The sequence below is a fragment of the Sturnira hondurensis genome, unplaced genomic scaffold (genome assembly GCF_014824575.4).
Source record: "Sturnira hondurensis isolate 20B ecotype Veracruz unplaced genomic scaffold, ASM1482457v3 Scaffold0022215, whole genome shotgun sequence".
Classification (NCBI taxonomy): domain Eukaryota; kingdom Metazoa; phylum Chordata; class Mammalia; order Chiroptera; family Phyllostomidae; genus Sturnira; species Sturnira hondurensis.
Window position 1 is genome coordinate 9279502 of NW_028094846.1, and position 16003 is coordinate 9295504.

Genomic DNA, 16003 nt, shown 5'->3' on the forward strand with positions numbered 1-16003 from the left:
CCCTTGAGCTACACGGTTGAGCTACATCGTCCACTTACACGTGGGTTTTTCCAGTAAATACCGCCAATGTATTTTCCTTATGACTTGCTTAATAACATTTTCTCTTCTGTAGCTTACTTTATTGTAAGGATACAGTGTATAATACATAGAACGTACACAATATGTCTTAATCAACTGTTTATGTGATTGGCAAGGCTTCCAGTCAACAGTAGACTGTTAGGAGTCAAATTGTGGGGGAGTCAAAGACATATGTGGGTTTCCGACAGGGTGGGTGCTAGGACTCCTGCCCCTGCACTGTCCAGGGTCAGCTGCTTTATTATTGCTGTATTCCATTGAATATTAGGCACCGCAGATTATAAGACCCTTAATGTTTTATGTACCAATTAAAACCACCACCAATTAAGTTGTACTTTCTTACCACTTGTGATCGTTATTTTGTGCTTAATGAAAGGGCTCTTTCAGGCTTACATAGATATAGATTTTTTTAAATGAAGTCTATTTCTTTTTTGTTTTGTAAATTTTTATGTTTATAGAATTTGCAACATATACGTAAGTTCAATATAAGGCACTTGTAGGTAACCTTTACCTAGATTCACCAATTATTTACATTGTACCCGGTTTGCTTTATGATTCTCTCCTTCGCCACATATCTCTACAAGCAGAGCTTCTTTTTCTGAACCATTTTAGAATAAACTGGACACATCATGTCTCTTTACCACCAAACCTTTCAGGGTATATTCCCTATGGATGAAGACATTCTCTTAGGTATCCATAGTGCAGTTTTCAAAATCGGGACATTTAACATTGTTATGGTAGTCCAAGTTCATATTTCAGTTTCAGCCATTGTCCTTATAATGGCTTTTATAGCTATTTTCCCCTTTCTTTAGGGACCCCAGAATCACACCACATTGCTATCTGTCGCTTTTCTTCAGACAACTATAATCTGAAACAGTTCTTTATTGTTCTTGACCTTGATACTTGGGAGAGCACAGGCCCGTTATCCTGGAGAACGTTCCTCAGTTTTGGTTTGTCTGATGTGCAGCCATGATTAGGTTCAGGTTTTAGGTTTTGGTGGGAATTACCTGAAAGTGACATCGTGACCTCAGTACATCATACAAAGAGGTGCAATGATTAGACACAATTTAAAAAAAAATAAGATATCATTTTGTATATATATATATATTTATAATAGAAAATATTCATCAAGTAAGTTAATCAAGGTGCTTCTACAACTTAATTCACATTCGGAGCAATTAACTCCTAAAATGCTTTTTACTGACGAGACCGTAATAGATGCCGATTACCTTCTCTTCTGCCAGATGCACAAACTGCTACATGTACTGAGGCAGGAGCAGAATATTTACAACACGGTGTTCCATGAACTTATTCGACAGGTCAGTGTGGACTGTGCAGACAGAGGAGAGCTGCTGTCCAAAATCAGGTGAGAGCGGCTGTCGGGGCACTCCGCTTTCCTGTGGGGTTTTGCGTTGGAAATCACAAAAATACCCTTCTCTCTCTTCTTGATAATAAAGAGCCAGACTGCAGTCTTATTATATTTTCTACAGTAAGAATATAATAGCTGAGAACTTCCTTAAGGTGATTTCTGTTGAGATGTCTGACACCATAATCTTTTGTGAGTAGGGGTCAACTGTATGCTCTATCGTGGATGTAGCTATAATGTGTTAGAAGGCCCTGCAGATCATGTTATCCGTATGTTTCTAAGGAGGGACAGTCCTAAAGAAGGAGTTTTTAAAAATGGGTGTTTCTGATACAAGACCTGCACGTTGAGCTGATAAATTTCCTTTTACTTGAAGTGTTTAAATAAGGGCTGAGTAATTCTTCCTGTGGGTGAGAGATTAAACTAACTGACCATTCTGACTCAAAGATATTATACTTCTGGGGTCTCAGGGTTAGGATAGAATACTTTGATCACTTTCAACATAAAATAAAGACTGCTCAATTATAGTATTTGTAATGTATCCTCTGTGACCATTTCCAAATATTTTGTTTGATTTTATTAAGGAGCAAAATAAATGCCTTTTTTTTGCATTTAAGCTTTTTGTTTATTTTTAAATAGTAGGTACATTTTGGTCAGTTTGAGAAAAGTGGTTTTAGTCATGAATTCAACTATTTATAAGAATTCCACTACATTCAAGCTGCTCTGTTAGATGTTATAACTATGTAAGTACTTAAGACATGTTTCCTATAGAGGTTATAATTTAGAAGAAGGAAGCGAAGATGTCCTTATTTTGGTTTACATCTCAGATACCATACTTCAGAGAATCATGACTCTGGTTAAAGTTCCTCACTGTTCATTCGATTGCATGAGCGTGGCAGGAACACACGGCCTGGATCCCTTTCTTTTTCCAACTTTGTGTCTGTTCACTATTTCTCCCTCTCACGTTACTTTCTCCCACACGTGTTTCCACTCCCGTCCCTTTTCTTCTGCACGATGTCTTGTTTTCCTTCTTTTTCACTCAGGGAGCGGTATGTACAATTGCTTGACCAAATCGCCCAGCAGATGATCGACTTCTACAAAGACCTGGTGACCCAGCGAATGATGGACCAGCGCATCTTACAAGAATTGTACAATTTTAAGAATGTTATCGAGGAACTGACCAGGTACAAAACTGATGATCTTAAACCCAAAACCAAAGTCCAAGTCATGTCTCTAAAGAAGTCAGAAATATTTAGGGAAAAGAGAATGGCTACAGGTGAGAACTATTTTGCTCTCTTTTCCTGTTTAGCGAGAGAACAGAAAGGACCCGATATAGGTGTAGACACACACCCAGAGACGTGGGTTACACGGGTGAACACGAAACCAGGGCACTGTGTGTATTCAATAGGGAGAAAGTCTTGTGCTTCCTTCTGAGGTCCAGATATTTATCTTCATTCAGTTTACAGAGCAGCACCTTCATTATGGGTGTTCAGGTTCAAATAGAAAGAGAATAAGCACATATAGCAACCAAGGTTAGCGACCATCTAAACTTGTAGCAAGATAATTATTGACAAGAATGAAGAGGGTATCACAGAGCAAGCTGGAGGCCTTGCCAGCCAGCACCAGCCTTCACTCCACTCCAGAAAAACCCCCGCACCTTCTGTCTGCCCTTCCCAGCCGGCCCGATTCCATTGCCAAACCTGGCAAGATTTCACCCAGATGTACACTAGAATTACTGATGTGGTTTGTGAGGTGGGAAAACCAGGAGCGATGTACACATGGTAACTGAGAAGATTCCCAAGTGTGAGTCTGATTCCCCGAGTACAGACGTTTTGGAAATCTTCAACTCTGGTGACAAAATTTCTCCGCTTGATTTCAGGGAGCTGTGTTTGGTCCGGGCACATGATATAAAATTAACAAAGGAAGCAGAGAAAGCCCACAAGGATTTGGCACAAGCTCTTTTAGATACTGAGAAAAATGCCAAGTGAGTGATCAAATGCAGTCATTATGCCATACTTGCTTTACATGTTATAAATCAAAGTTTTGTAGAAGCATTCGACTTTAAAAAAAATTATAACCGTGTACATTCATTATGTATGTTAACTCCTCCAGGCACTATTGTAACACACATCGTATAAATGTCTTCTTGAATGAGAGTTTTCCACAGGTGTGTACCCAGAAGTGGAGGTGCTGGGCCATGGGATGCGCATGGCCTGGTCTTGCTGGATGTTGCCGAATATTCCACAGAGCAGCTCTACCAGCAGATAGCCTCTCATTGGTCCATGAGAGTTCCCTTTTGCCCGTATCTTTTATTAATTGAGTGGGTATGAAAAAGCATCTGACTTTTATTTACCTTTTCCTCATTAGCAGTGTGAGTCTAGTTTTTTGTGGGGGGGATTTTAATGGGTACAGCTTGTGGAATTTTTATGGTTGTATTCACCTCAGATGATTTTTTTTCCCAGTGAACTGAACAAATGGAAGCTTCCAACTAGAAGGAGGCTTCAGGGATGGGTGCAGGTGGTTCCTGGCTTTCAGCAGGATTGAAAGAATTCTGCTTAGCTGGCTTTTCTTTCCTATAGCAAAGTTCATATTCCCTGGGAGCGTGTGTTTCAGAAGGTTTGTCGAATGCTTCTGTTCCTTTTGCTTCTGTGTTTATATTTAGTCTCAGAAGGGCTTTTAATTCTAAGGGAAGTTCAGTGTAAATTAAAAGGGAAACATATGCTCTGGTAAACAAAGAAAAATTAGTTACAGAAAAGGTACTTAATTATCCTAAACTTTTGGTTGGTTGGTAGAAAATTTATTTAAATCTTGTACTAATTATATGTACTTTAAAAATATAGTGGTTCACATATAGTGGTTTACTAATTAGGATTAGTAAAGAATCCTAATTCTATGAGAAATAGAAGTAACCTGCTGTATTATTGCTTCTCGTATTCTGAATTTTTCATTAGATAATAGTGTTGTCACTACTGGAATGCCATGTTGTAAAAAGTCTAGTAGAAGAATATGAAGAAAAGTATTTAGAGCAGGGAACACTATGTTGAATTTTTGCTTAAGACTTTTATAAGATTTATAAATGAAATATGAATCTTTTCCTTCTATTTCTGCTATAGGTTGGTGTTATTAATATGGCCAGCAATTTTAGCATAATTACCTTATGATCAGTCTGAAAGGAACAACTTGCCTTTTGTAAAAGCAAAGTTCTCCTTTAAAAAAGATGCCTACATAGCTCTTTCTTAATTTCTCTTTTAGAATTGTGGAAGAATACCATGACCTGTATACGTTACAGAGAGGAAGGATGGAGAGCGATATTAAACAGTTAATGGCAGAAAGAGACGTCTGGAGCTCAGCCACCTATGAACTGGCGCTCAAGGTGGGTTCATCGGGAGTCAGGACTCAAACTTCTCTTCCGTCGGGATGACGTTTCCTTTTGCAAATTTCACTTAGACAAAAAGTTCAGAGATGAAGGTGCATATTTAACTGATGAATAGTGTGTGTATTATGGACCTTGGAAAGGGAAAGTTACATTTTGTTTGTTTCTGCATTATTGAGTACCTGGCTATTGCCAAATTAAGGGAATTTTTTCCCCAACAGAACTTAAGAAGTATGAGCAAGATACTTTTTCTGTTGTTTGTGAACATGATAAGAATTTTAGCTTTATGGGGCCTGCGAACCAGAGGATCGCGGTTTGATTCCCAGTCAGGGCACATGCCTGGGTTGCAGGCTGGTTCCCTGCAGGCCAACTCCCAGCAGGGGACGCACAAAAGGCAACCATACATTGATGTTTCTCTTCCTCTCTCCTTCCCCTCTAAAGATAAATAAATAAAATCTTAAAAAAAATAAAATTAAAAAAAAAGAATTTTAGCTTTAATTTATACTGGTGATAAAGTAGGAAAAGTGGTCCCTAGTTTTTCACATACTGTAACCATATTAGGATCACTGTATATCTCACTTTGGTTCTATTACTTTTGTATTCAAGGGGCCAAATGAATGAAATATGGCAGCCTGTGGACCATTATAATAATGCTTTAGAGAAACAGCAAAGTCTCATGACATTTTGTTTTCTAAATGTTTGCTGTTTGGGTGCCTATTCTCGCATCTTGGGCCTAGAGTATCAATAGCAAAGGAAGACCTGGCACAGATTCAGACTTTTGTCCCATTTTCCTCTGGAATGGCCAGACCTCATCTAGAACATGATGTTCAGTCCTGATCCAGAATTTTAGAAGGGACACATCCAGAGGAAGCAACCATGACAGTAAACATATAATATAAGAGACAAGTCTCAGGCTTAGGCATGTTCACTAAGAGAATTAAAGAAGACAAGTGAGTTTCCTCGCTCTAAAAGGATTTAAACAACGGAGAACTGACCCCTGGTGGAGGGTCCTATGAAAGAATACCTTATACTGTTGGGGCTTTGTCTTAGGTAGATTATCCCTAAAGTCCCTTTCAACAGGAAAGGACAAGCTGGCATGTCACCTCCCTGAAAATAAGGACTTCATTTCTTTCGTTCACAGCTGTATGCACAGTGTCCAGAACAGTCATTCACTGAATGACTGTATTACTGTTTCGGTATGTCAGTGGTGCTCAGGGGAGGTGCAGGGCCTCCAAGGGTTCTCTGACACCTTTTCATGAGGTCAGACTAGTTTCATCGTAATACTAAGATAATATTGCCTTTTTCACTCTCATTTTCACACGAGTGTACAGTGGGTATTTTTTGCAGTTACATGATATGGGATATTGCAACAGATTGAATGCAGACGCAAATGTGAGAACTCAACTCTATTCTCTTAAGGCAGACATTAAAGAGATTTGTAAAAATGCAAACCCATGATGCTCTTTTCACTAATTTTTTTTGTTTGGAAAAATAGTTATTTTTTTCTTTTAAAAAATAATTTTATTAATTTTGAATAAATGGAACGTCTTTTTAAAAATACTTTATATATTTATTTTTAGAGAGAGGGGAAAGGAAGGAAAAGAAGGAAGAGAAACATCAATGTGTGGTTGCCTCTCATGCGCCCCCTACTGGGGACCTGGCCTGCAACCCAGGAATGTGCTCTGAGTGGGAATCAAACTGGCGACTCTTTGGTTCCGCAGCCCACACTCAATACACTGAGCTACACCAGCCAGGGCATAAAGTAATTTTTCCATAAAAATAGGATTTATGTTAACATACATGTATATTAATGTTATATTTAAGTGAATTAAGTGTAGATTTTAAATAATTTCAATTTTAATTTTCAATACAGTAAATATCAATAGATAAAATCATATACACAAAAGCTTTTTGAAGTTCTCATTTTCAAGAGTGTTAAGGGTTTCTGAGACCAAATTGTGTGAGAACCTTTGTTACATACTATACTTCAGTTTGGTTTCAGTTTAGTGGTTTTAGAAAACACAAATTTGTGATACAAATTAGTTCCTGAATAAGATAAGAAATTGCAACTGAGTTAATGATCCATTGAACAATTGATGTGAAAATGGTTTGGGTATAATAAATTACAGCCAAAGGTAATTACAGTGGTTTGTTAATGATTTAGGTTTTTAATTTTAGCCCTTTTTTTCAATAGGTAATTGAAAGAAATAGAGTCATATTGGCTAAAAAACTTTACCTCAACGAAAAAGGCTGGAGCAAATATGCCAAGCATTTCATCATACTGCTGTCCAGCAAGGTAAACCGCAGCTCACTTAAGTCGTGGAGACTGTAAGAAGCCTTTGCTAAATTTATGGATTAAGTTTTAAATATAATTTTACATTTGTGCTTTACTAGGGGCGGAATGAAAAATCTAAGGAAAGGTGAATATAGGCTCTTCTTTATTTTATTTTTTTTAAAGATTTTATTTATTTATTTTTAGAGGGGAAAGGAAGGAGAGAGGGAGAGAAACATCAATGTATGGTTGCCTCTGGTGTGTCCCCTGCCGGGAACTGGCCTGCAACCCAGGCATGGGTCCTGACTGGGAACCGAACCTCGATCGTGTGGTTCACAGGCCCACGCTCAATCCACTGAGCTACACCAGCCAGGGCTAGGCTCTTCTTTCTATCTGTCTTCCACCCTAATTAAAGCAACTTAAGCCCTTTGTCTCAGTCAGTAATGCTGCCAATGTTGTTTATAGTGTTATCCTCTTAGTGTTTAAACTAAAAGATTGTAAGTAGCTGTGTTTATTGAAATAGCTGTACTATGGATGTATTTTGTGCAATTTAATGGGAAAATTCAGGGAGCACAGAAGGTTGCAAAGGAGGAAAGTGGCATTTAGTGTTTCTAGAGTCAAACTATTTACCCTAGTCATTTCATTTAATGCCTTTTTTAAAAGATTTTATTTATTTATTTTTTTGAGAGAGGATGGGAAGGAGAAAGAGGGAAAGAAACATCAATGGGTGACTGCCTCTTACACGCCCCCTACTGGAGACCTGTCCCTAAACCCAGGCATGTGCCCTGACCAGGAATCGAACTGGCGATCCTTTGGTTCACAGGCCAGCACTCAATCAATCCACTGAGTCACTCCAGCCAGGGCTCATTTAGTTCTTACTTTAATTCTTATGACAATCCTAGGATATATATATATATATATTTTATGATCAAGAAAAATCTCAAATGCATTAAATAGCGTTCCTCAAGGGTACACAGCCATAAATGTCTAGAAGTCACATTTGGTTCTGTTTGGCTTTGAAATTTTAGATCTTTCCAATGTATTACACTGCCTCCCATGAAAGTTTTATGCAAAATTGGGCTCTGTTGAAAAGGAAAAAAAGTCTTATCTCTAATAATTTGTGCCATGGAAAATCTATCCCTAGTGGGACTGGGTGGTAGTGCCACTGGTGACATTTGGAAAGAGGAGTATCTTTTTAAATTTTTAATGTATTTTCTATGGATGTCTCTAGTATTACAATATTAATAAAGGCCTGGTGTATCTGGTAACTATTTGTTACATGAATCAATGAATAAGTGGTTTGCTTCCATGCATTTTATCTAGGACACTTCAGACCTTGCGCTGTTGCAGAAGTTGACAGAGAACTGGAAAATCTTAGTGAGTAAATTTAGACAAGAAGTGGAAGAAAGTGAAGAGGCTACAAGGGAGCAAGTGCGAATTATTAAGGACAGCCTTAGCAAATGTCAGCACTTCCTCAAAAATAATAAGTGAGCCCCCAAGAACCTTGTTTTTCTGATTATGCTTTGTCATGCCCGATAACTCAGTTCACTTCTCTCCTTTTGTCTTTTTTACCTTGTGATCACTCTAACGTTAATTTTGGCAAGGTAACCAGCAACCCTTACAGGGCACAATCCTTGTAGGAGCGTGAATGGTCTTAAGTTCCTAGTGCTAATCATCGCGGTGGTCCCTCCTCATCTCTCCATCCTTCTACTGATACTTCTGTTTAAAGTCCAACTCTTTTTTCTTCTCCTTTTCTTCCCTCTTTACTATTGGCGAACTTGGAGGTCTGGCTCTACCTACAGATTCTGTAGTATAGCGCGTGGGCCCTATAATCAAGGGGCGGCACTTTCAAGGAGCTTGGTTTTGATGGGCTCTCATACCGGGTAATAGAGAAATCTGACGATGGAGAGGCTGCCTGTAAATCAGGCAAATCTATGCTCAAGGACCAAGCCGCAGCCACGTTTTTGGGAATGTATACTCTGAATGCAGCCTGTACTCAACACATGTGGGTGCCATTTCCATTTCGAACTGGGAACAGTGGTTTCAGTTTTTCACATCCTCTAAGAGGCTTCCCGGGTAGCAGATGTGGAAGTTCCGGAAGCCGAAGCAGGTGCACAACCAGGCTGGTTGCCAATGCCACTCCCGTTTGGTCACTCTCGGCATGGGTGGCAGTGGTTGTCTTCTCCCTTTTCTCTTTAGGAACTTCTTTATGAAGAGCTTTCTTCCCACAAGACTTCAGAGACATTAAAGGAAATGCTCTTCCCAGAAGTCGGGGCTCCTGACCTTAATTATTCATGAGGCTTCCTTTCTATTCATATATTGTTTTGACAGCTGTTTCAACAGTAATTATTCTTGTGATCTAATGTCGGGTGCCGAAGACCCAGAGTCTACCCGCTCAATTTTGTTATAGCCTCTGACTCCGTGACCTGCTTACTCAGGCCTGATCAGACGCTGAATGTTTTTATTTGTGAGTTTCAAGATGACTGCCTATTGGAAGAGGGGCCGAACCTGGAAGGCAGGCTTGAAAATCATTAGGGAAAAACATAATTTTGTCATATAGTGTATGGACTTGCAATTTTCTTTGTTTATACCCTGTTCTGAGACCCTGCTCTTTGTCTTTTTCCTTCTCTCAGGAGAAAATACATTTCATTCTCTAAAAAAGAAAATATATTTGAACCACTTATCCCAGACTTCCAGCAGTGGCTACAGGTAAGACTGTCTAATAAACAACATGGTCATCAAAGTACTTGCCTCTCCTCACCTCCAGTTGAGTTGCATCTCAACCTTTGAAAATTCCATACTAAGTTTTGTGAGAGACGAGGAAAACAGCAAGACTACGGTGGTTTTTACAATATCCTTAAATATTTTATTTTCAGTTCTAATTTAGATTTTTGGGTCAATAGGCTGCCAGAACAAAAAAAAAAGAGGAAAAGATACTTGGGTGATAGGGAAGGTCATTGTAATTCTCTCCTCAAATTGTCAGACATAGTAACATTTGTGCCTCTCCTGTACCTGGCTTTTGTCTTAAGGACAAATTGGACTTTAAAAATCAGTAACACCTCTTGAAAAATTGTAGTAAAATATACAGAGCATAAAATTTACCATTTTAGCCATTTTTAAAAAGATTTTATTTATTTATTTTTAGAGAGAGGGGAAGGGAAGGAGGAAGGGAGGGAGAGAAACATCGATGTGTGGTTGCCTCTCATGTGGCCCCCACTGGGGACCTGGCCGGCAACCCAGGCCTGTGTCCTGACTGGGAACCGAACTGGTGACTCTTTGGTTATCAGCCCGTGCTCAATCCACTGAGCTACACCAGCCAGGGCCCGTTTTAATCATTTTAAGTGTACCATTCAGTGGCATTCAGTCCCTTTAACTGGTGTGCAACCATTACCACTATCCACGTCCAAAACTTTTCAGCCCGGAGCTGAAACTCTGCCTGTTAAACACTAATGCCCCTTCCGCCTCCCCAGCCCCTGGCAACGCTACGCGCCATGCCGGACTGCTCTAGGCACCTCGCATAAGTGGAATCATTCAGATGTTCATGAGACTTATTTCCATGTGTCAAAATTGCCTTCCTTTTCAAGGCTGAATAACATTCCATTGTATGTATTATACCGTATTCTGTTTATTAATAGCATTTTTACAAGTGTCTGAGCTATACAAATACATTTTATTGATCAAATTACTATCATGTTACAGTGGTCTGACAAAGGAAAATAGGTACTGAAATTCCTCCAAAGTGAAGGTCAAGCGTAGGGCCTCATGAAATCTCACCCAGATCCCAGGAAGCCATCTTCTTCTCTTCTGAATTGACTTGAGCAGAATATTCTCAGAATTGATGCTCATTATCCTCTAAACAGTATAGCTCATTTGTGACTTTTTTTTACTGTTTACCTGGCCATTTTGACATGGCTTAGATAAAATTGAAATAAATGATGCTTCTTTACGTAGCAGGAATAATAATAACTCATTCATTAAACACCTACGCTGTTCGGCTAAGTGTGCTTCCTGTATGTTACCTACCCTTGGTGACAGCCACTCGACCCTGGTGTTATGGTTCCTGTCTCACAGGTGGGGAAGCTGAAGCTCAGCCATGTTCAGGGACCTGCCTAAGTCATCTATAATGGCAAGTGGCTGGATCAGAATTTGAGTCCTTGTCCCCCCAACTCCATAGACCGTGGTGCTTGGCAGCATGGCCTCCCTGTGCCAGCCACTCCTATGGACACATAGGTGATTTGGTTCCATTGTCTGTGTCGTGTATAATGGCAAACTTTAGAGGCAGATTATACTGTGTTTCTTCAGTAAGTGTTTATTGATATGTCATATGTTGGGGTTAGACAGAGAAATAAACCATGAATAGAACACAACCATGACCTTCTAGGAGCTTCCCCAGTCGAATGGGGATCGTGTAGATGTTCTATATCCTTGTCAAGGCATATGCCAATTAAACATGCCCAGCTCTCTGGGACTTCATGGACTATCACCAACTTTTTGCTTGTAGAATATTTAATATAATTATTTTTATCCTGATAAACTGTGGATTATCTTATTGGGTATCAACTTAATCTAAATTCACTTTAAGTTTGAAAATAAAATGTATGTGGTATGAAGAAATGATAGGAACAAATAACAGTAAGGTATTTAAGTCCAAAATAATTGAAGTAAAGATCTGGGTTGACACTGATAAGATCACCAGAGGATGATGTGCTGATTTCTTTGCTCCCTTTTCATTCTCTAGACACTGAGTGACAATAGAGACAAATATACTGGGGACTTTCTGGTGTCAAAATATGATTCTCTCAGGATCATTAAGTACTTACAGGAAAACTGGACAGATATCGGGCTTGGGATATTTCGTCGCCACATAAGTATGGAGGGGGAGATGCCGCCAGAGTACCGTCAGATGGAGAACATCGTGAAAAGCATAGAAACGCTCTACAAAGAATTTGAATTAAGAATAAATGGGGAAAATGGTAAGAAAAAACCCAATGATAATTAGATTGCTTGACATAAGGGATTTTGATAGTAATTATTTAGTTAACATTTAAAATCAAGACGACACATGAATATAATTTTAGAAATAGAGCAAAATAAGCCATTGACATCACTTATTGAGCTATAATTCACATACGATATAATTCATCTATTTAAAGTGAATAATTGGATGGTTTTCGGTGTTTTCATAGATGTATGCAGCCATCTCTACAGTAGGTTCAGATAATTGGGTGATATCTGGTTTTCTTATAGGTCTTTTCTCCATCTTTTCAATTGTTGACATACTGTATTATCTTAATTTCGGGTGTACTAAGTTTTGTTTTATTGTCTGTATTTTGTCTTGGTTTTGAGTCAATTTTTGTCATATTCCTAGGTGTTTTTGATTAATGTCAGACATTGTGAGAAATTCTAGAGACAATTTAAGATTCCACATGGTGCTATATTTCAAAAGAATGATTTTACTTTTTATTCTGGCAGGTTACTGAGGGTAGGGGGTGGATCATTTTACTCCAAACAGGGACGGAGCTGAAGAGACATGTGGCCTCAGACTTTGCGAGGGCTGGTCTTTTTCTGTTCCCCCCTTATTTCTAAGGTGTCGCCTCTCAGCTTCACGCATCCCAGGTGAAAGCCGGATGCGTTTTCCAGGCTTCTACTCTTTGGCAGATTCTGAACTTCAATTTTATTTCCCCAGGAGGGTGACCAAATATCCCACTTTGCCATGAGAGAAATAGAAAATTCACCCTCCAAAACCCATGAGGGATATTAAAAATCCTCCAAAGCACTGTTGTCACTGTGTCATATGTTACCTAAGAATCAGTCCATCTCAGTAGAGTGTTCCAGGCAACCCTGATGCATTCACTACCGCTGTTGTTTGACATCGAGCTACTACTCTGGATGGGAAAACACAACCCTAGTTATCTGTAGCAGCAGGAGTACAGGGAGAGATGAGATGGCGATACTCGTCCATGATGGTGAGCAGAGAAAAATGAGTTAGTAAATGGCTTAAAATACTGACAAGTCAAAAGGATAATCATTTTGAATACTCCCAAGAGATCAAAGTTTACTGATAAGGCAGTGAAAACATCTTCGTCTAATGTAAGAAAAAGTTTGCTCTTAAAGTTTTTCTCTTTCTATATCTCTTAGATGGTAGCATTTTTATTTCTGATTTTGCAAGCGAGATAAGACAAAGGAATAGAGAGGCTAATTTGCTGTGATCTCACAGGGAATCATTCAAAGACTGAGCTCCATGTTTGATCCTGGCTCAGATGAAAACTGTAAACTTCATGAAAACCTGAACTGGGACTTAAAAATAATTCAAGAAGTAGGTTGCCATTTCTCTTCTTAACTAAATTATAATCATGAAGAACCTGTTCATCATCATTGTCTTCTTAGCAGAAGGACTCAATGAATCCCTGCCCTTGACAGAGAACCGTAGTTCATAGTTTGTAGGTTTAATGCGTTTGGTACAGGAAACTTAAGAGTATAAGCCGTGATCAAAGAAATAGTCCAACAGGCAGAAAAGCACTGATTACACGGTGTTTGTTCACTAAACATTTATTCAGGAGCTACTGTTTCCAAGATGTTCTGCTAAGCGACCTATAGAATAATAAAAGGGTGAAAAAAGATATGTTCCTGCTCATTAGTTTTTATGACTTATTATTGAAATAGTAGACTTACAAATACTTCTAACAATTAATGCTTTTCTCACTTCCTAAGGTGTCTGTAGACTTTTTCCAAGTTTGATTAGTTCTATGGACTTCTGTTGTTTCAAGTTGGAAAGCTTCGTGGAGTTTCCTGAAATGTTTCCTAGAGAATGGGAAGGACTTGATGAAAAAATCAATGAAATGAAAACCCATTTGGAGACATTGCTGAACACCATTGGCACTGTTCCCCAGAGCTTAGACACGGATACTGGCTTGTAAGTTCCCGGAGCTCTTGCTGTGCAGAAGGGAATCCCCACTTCTCAACTGCGTTTTCTCAGTACCTAGCTTCAGCAACAGGCAGCTGGGGTCAGATGGGAAACTTTGAAGCCCTGTTCCTCCCAGGAAGACAGCCGTCTGACTGGGAGCTGGAGGGTGCAGAGCCCTCCATGTCTACAGGAGTCCACAGTGGAGTTTCCGCCTCACCAAGCTGGGAAGGGAAAGAGAGGGCATAGCCTTGGTTCAGATACTATAGACTCTTGCCTTTCTTACAGAATCTTCACAGGTTGTCTTGAATAGATGTCTCTTCGTTTGCTGTTTGTTCTCAGGACCATTTCCAGAGGCTTTCAGTGTTTTCTTCCTTCCTTCCTCCTTTCTTCCCTCTTTTCTTTTTTCTTTTCTTTTCTTTTCTCTTTTCTTTCTTTCTTTCTTTCTTTCTTTCTTTCTTTCTTTCTTTCTTTCTTTCTTTCTTTCTTTCTTTCTTCTCTCTTTCTTTCTCTCTCCCTCTTTCCTCCCTCCCTCCCTCCCTCCCTCCCTCCCTTCCTTCCTTCCTTCCTTCCTTCCTTCCTTCCTTCCTTCTTTCCTTCCATTCTTACCAGTGGGGAAGGGGCCAGTCAGCTTTGCTCCTCACACTGTCTTGGTGGAAGCTGATCTCTTGAGAGAATTTAGAAGTTCATTCTTCTCACTTTCTGGTCTCCCTGGTGTAGAAGTGAATACAAAGTGCCTCACTGTGAGTTCTCACAGTAGAGAGCTAACACTGAAGGCAAGACCTACATTGTCCAAAGAACGTCACGTCCAGTTGCTGTTAGTGTTGGCAAGGCCACGTCAGTGAGTTAGCCACTATGCCGGAAAGGCCAAGGCCTTCACTCACCTTTCCCGAGTTCTCAAACAGGTGTCAACACCTGGTTTACTAGGCCCTCCTAAAGAAAACCCTGTCATTTAACTGTAGTTACTTTAATATTCTAAGTAAGTCATTTGTCTTTATTTTACTTAATTTTTCCTTCAGGGTACTTGAAGCACATATATTTAACATGATTCAGCAATGGCATTTGAAAATAGGCAACGAGATTAACAATGGCAACATTGAACTTCAGCGCCACGTAGGTACCAGTAGGAATTTGTGAGGTTAATTTTGTCCTGGCTGGGAGTTTTCTCTAAGGAAAAATCAGGTCATACCTATGCAATTAAAGCAGGAGATTTGGGAGGGCAAAATGGAAACTTAGATAATTACTAAATGATTCGAATGCAAAATGTTCCTGCCTGTAGAATGAAGTTTCAGAGATGACCCAAAATGTTTGAGTTCCAATTGTTACCTTTGCTCTTTACTTGATATAGTGACACTTTCCCCCTTAATAGGGATGTGGCCATTTTAAGGATTTATGTTGGAGGCCCTGATTGGCTGGAGGGTTGACAAAAACATGTAACTGGGGGGAAAGACAAGATGCCAGAATACTATTGGTTTATGCTTGTTAGATCAAAGAGAGTGATTCTGCAGCTCTGAGCAGCTGTGCCCGTGGGCTTCTTAACCAGTACAGCGTGAAGTAACTTGTCAAGGATGACTTAGTTCATTACGGTTACTCTCCCCTCCTGGTCTTAATTATAATCTAACTCCGCACAGGAAAAGCATCTCATAAGCAGACTTAATGTGATTAAATAAATTTAATTCATTTTAATATTGCTTACCTCAGGAAGAGGAAAGGCAGAGTCCATCAGTGATATGGGATTGCTACTTATACGGCGTTACTTTATATCACAGCCTGTGAGCACATTATAAATACATAGAAAGGCACTAAGAATTGAGGAGCAGATATATTAAGACTGGAAATAGGGGACAAGGATTGGGAGAAATTTCTCTGATTTGAAAGGCCATCTACCTTAATTTAAAAAGGGGAGCAGAGGGCCTGTCCCAGTGGCACTCAAGAAATATTTGTTGAAGGAAGTGAGGATGAGCGTTCCGGATGTGCAAACAATTAAAACAGAGAAATGTGCAAGGCACTGTGGAAACA

At 39.4% G+C, this 16003-nt stretch overlaps 1 protein-coding gene across 1 annotated transcript in view; it reads left to right on the forward strand.

Annotated features, from left to right (window-relative positions):
• AXDND1 (axonemal dynein light chain domain containing 1) overlaps positions 1 to 16003 on the forward strand; it is a 42208-nt gene that overhangs the window by 11166 nt on the left and 15039 nt on the right. The window contains exons 8-17 of the mRNA XM_037035002.1: positions 1320 to 1441; positions 2482 to 2622; positions 3318 to 3422; positions 4691 to 4811; positions 7006 to 7107; positions 8407 to 8570; positions 9720 to 9792; positions 11822 to 12056; positions 13795 to 13996; positions 15004 to 15097. Coding sequence (XP_036890897.1) covers positions 1320 to 1441; positions 2482 to 2622; positions 3318 to 3422; positions 4691 to 4811; positions 7006 to 7107; positions 8407 to 8570; positions 9720 to 9792; positions 11822 to 12056; positions 13795 to 13996; positions 15004 to 15097 — 1359 coding nt within the window. The remainder of the gene's footprint in view (positions 1 to 1319; positions 1442 to 2481; positions 2623 to 3317; positions 3423 to 4690; positions 4812 to 7005; positions 7108 to 8406; positions 8571 to 9719; positions 9793 to 11821; positions 12057 to 13794; positions 13997 to 15003; positions 15098 to 16003) is intronic.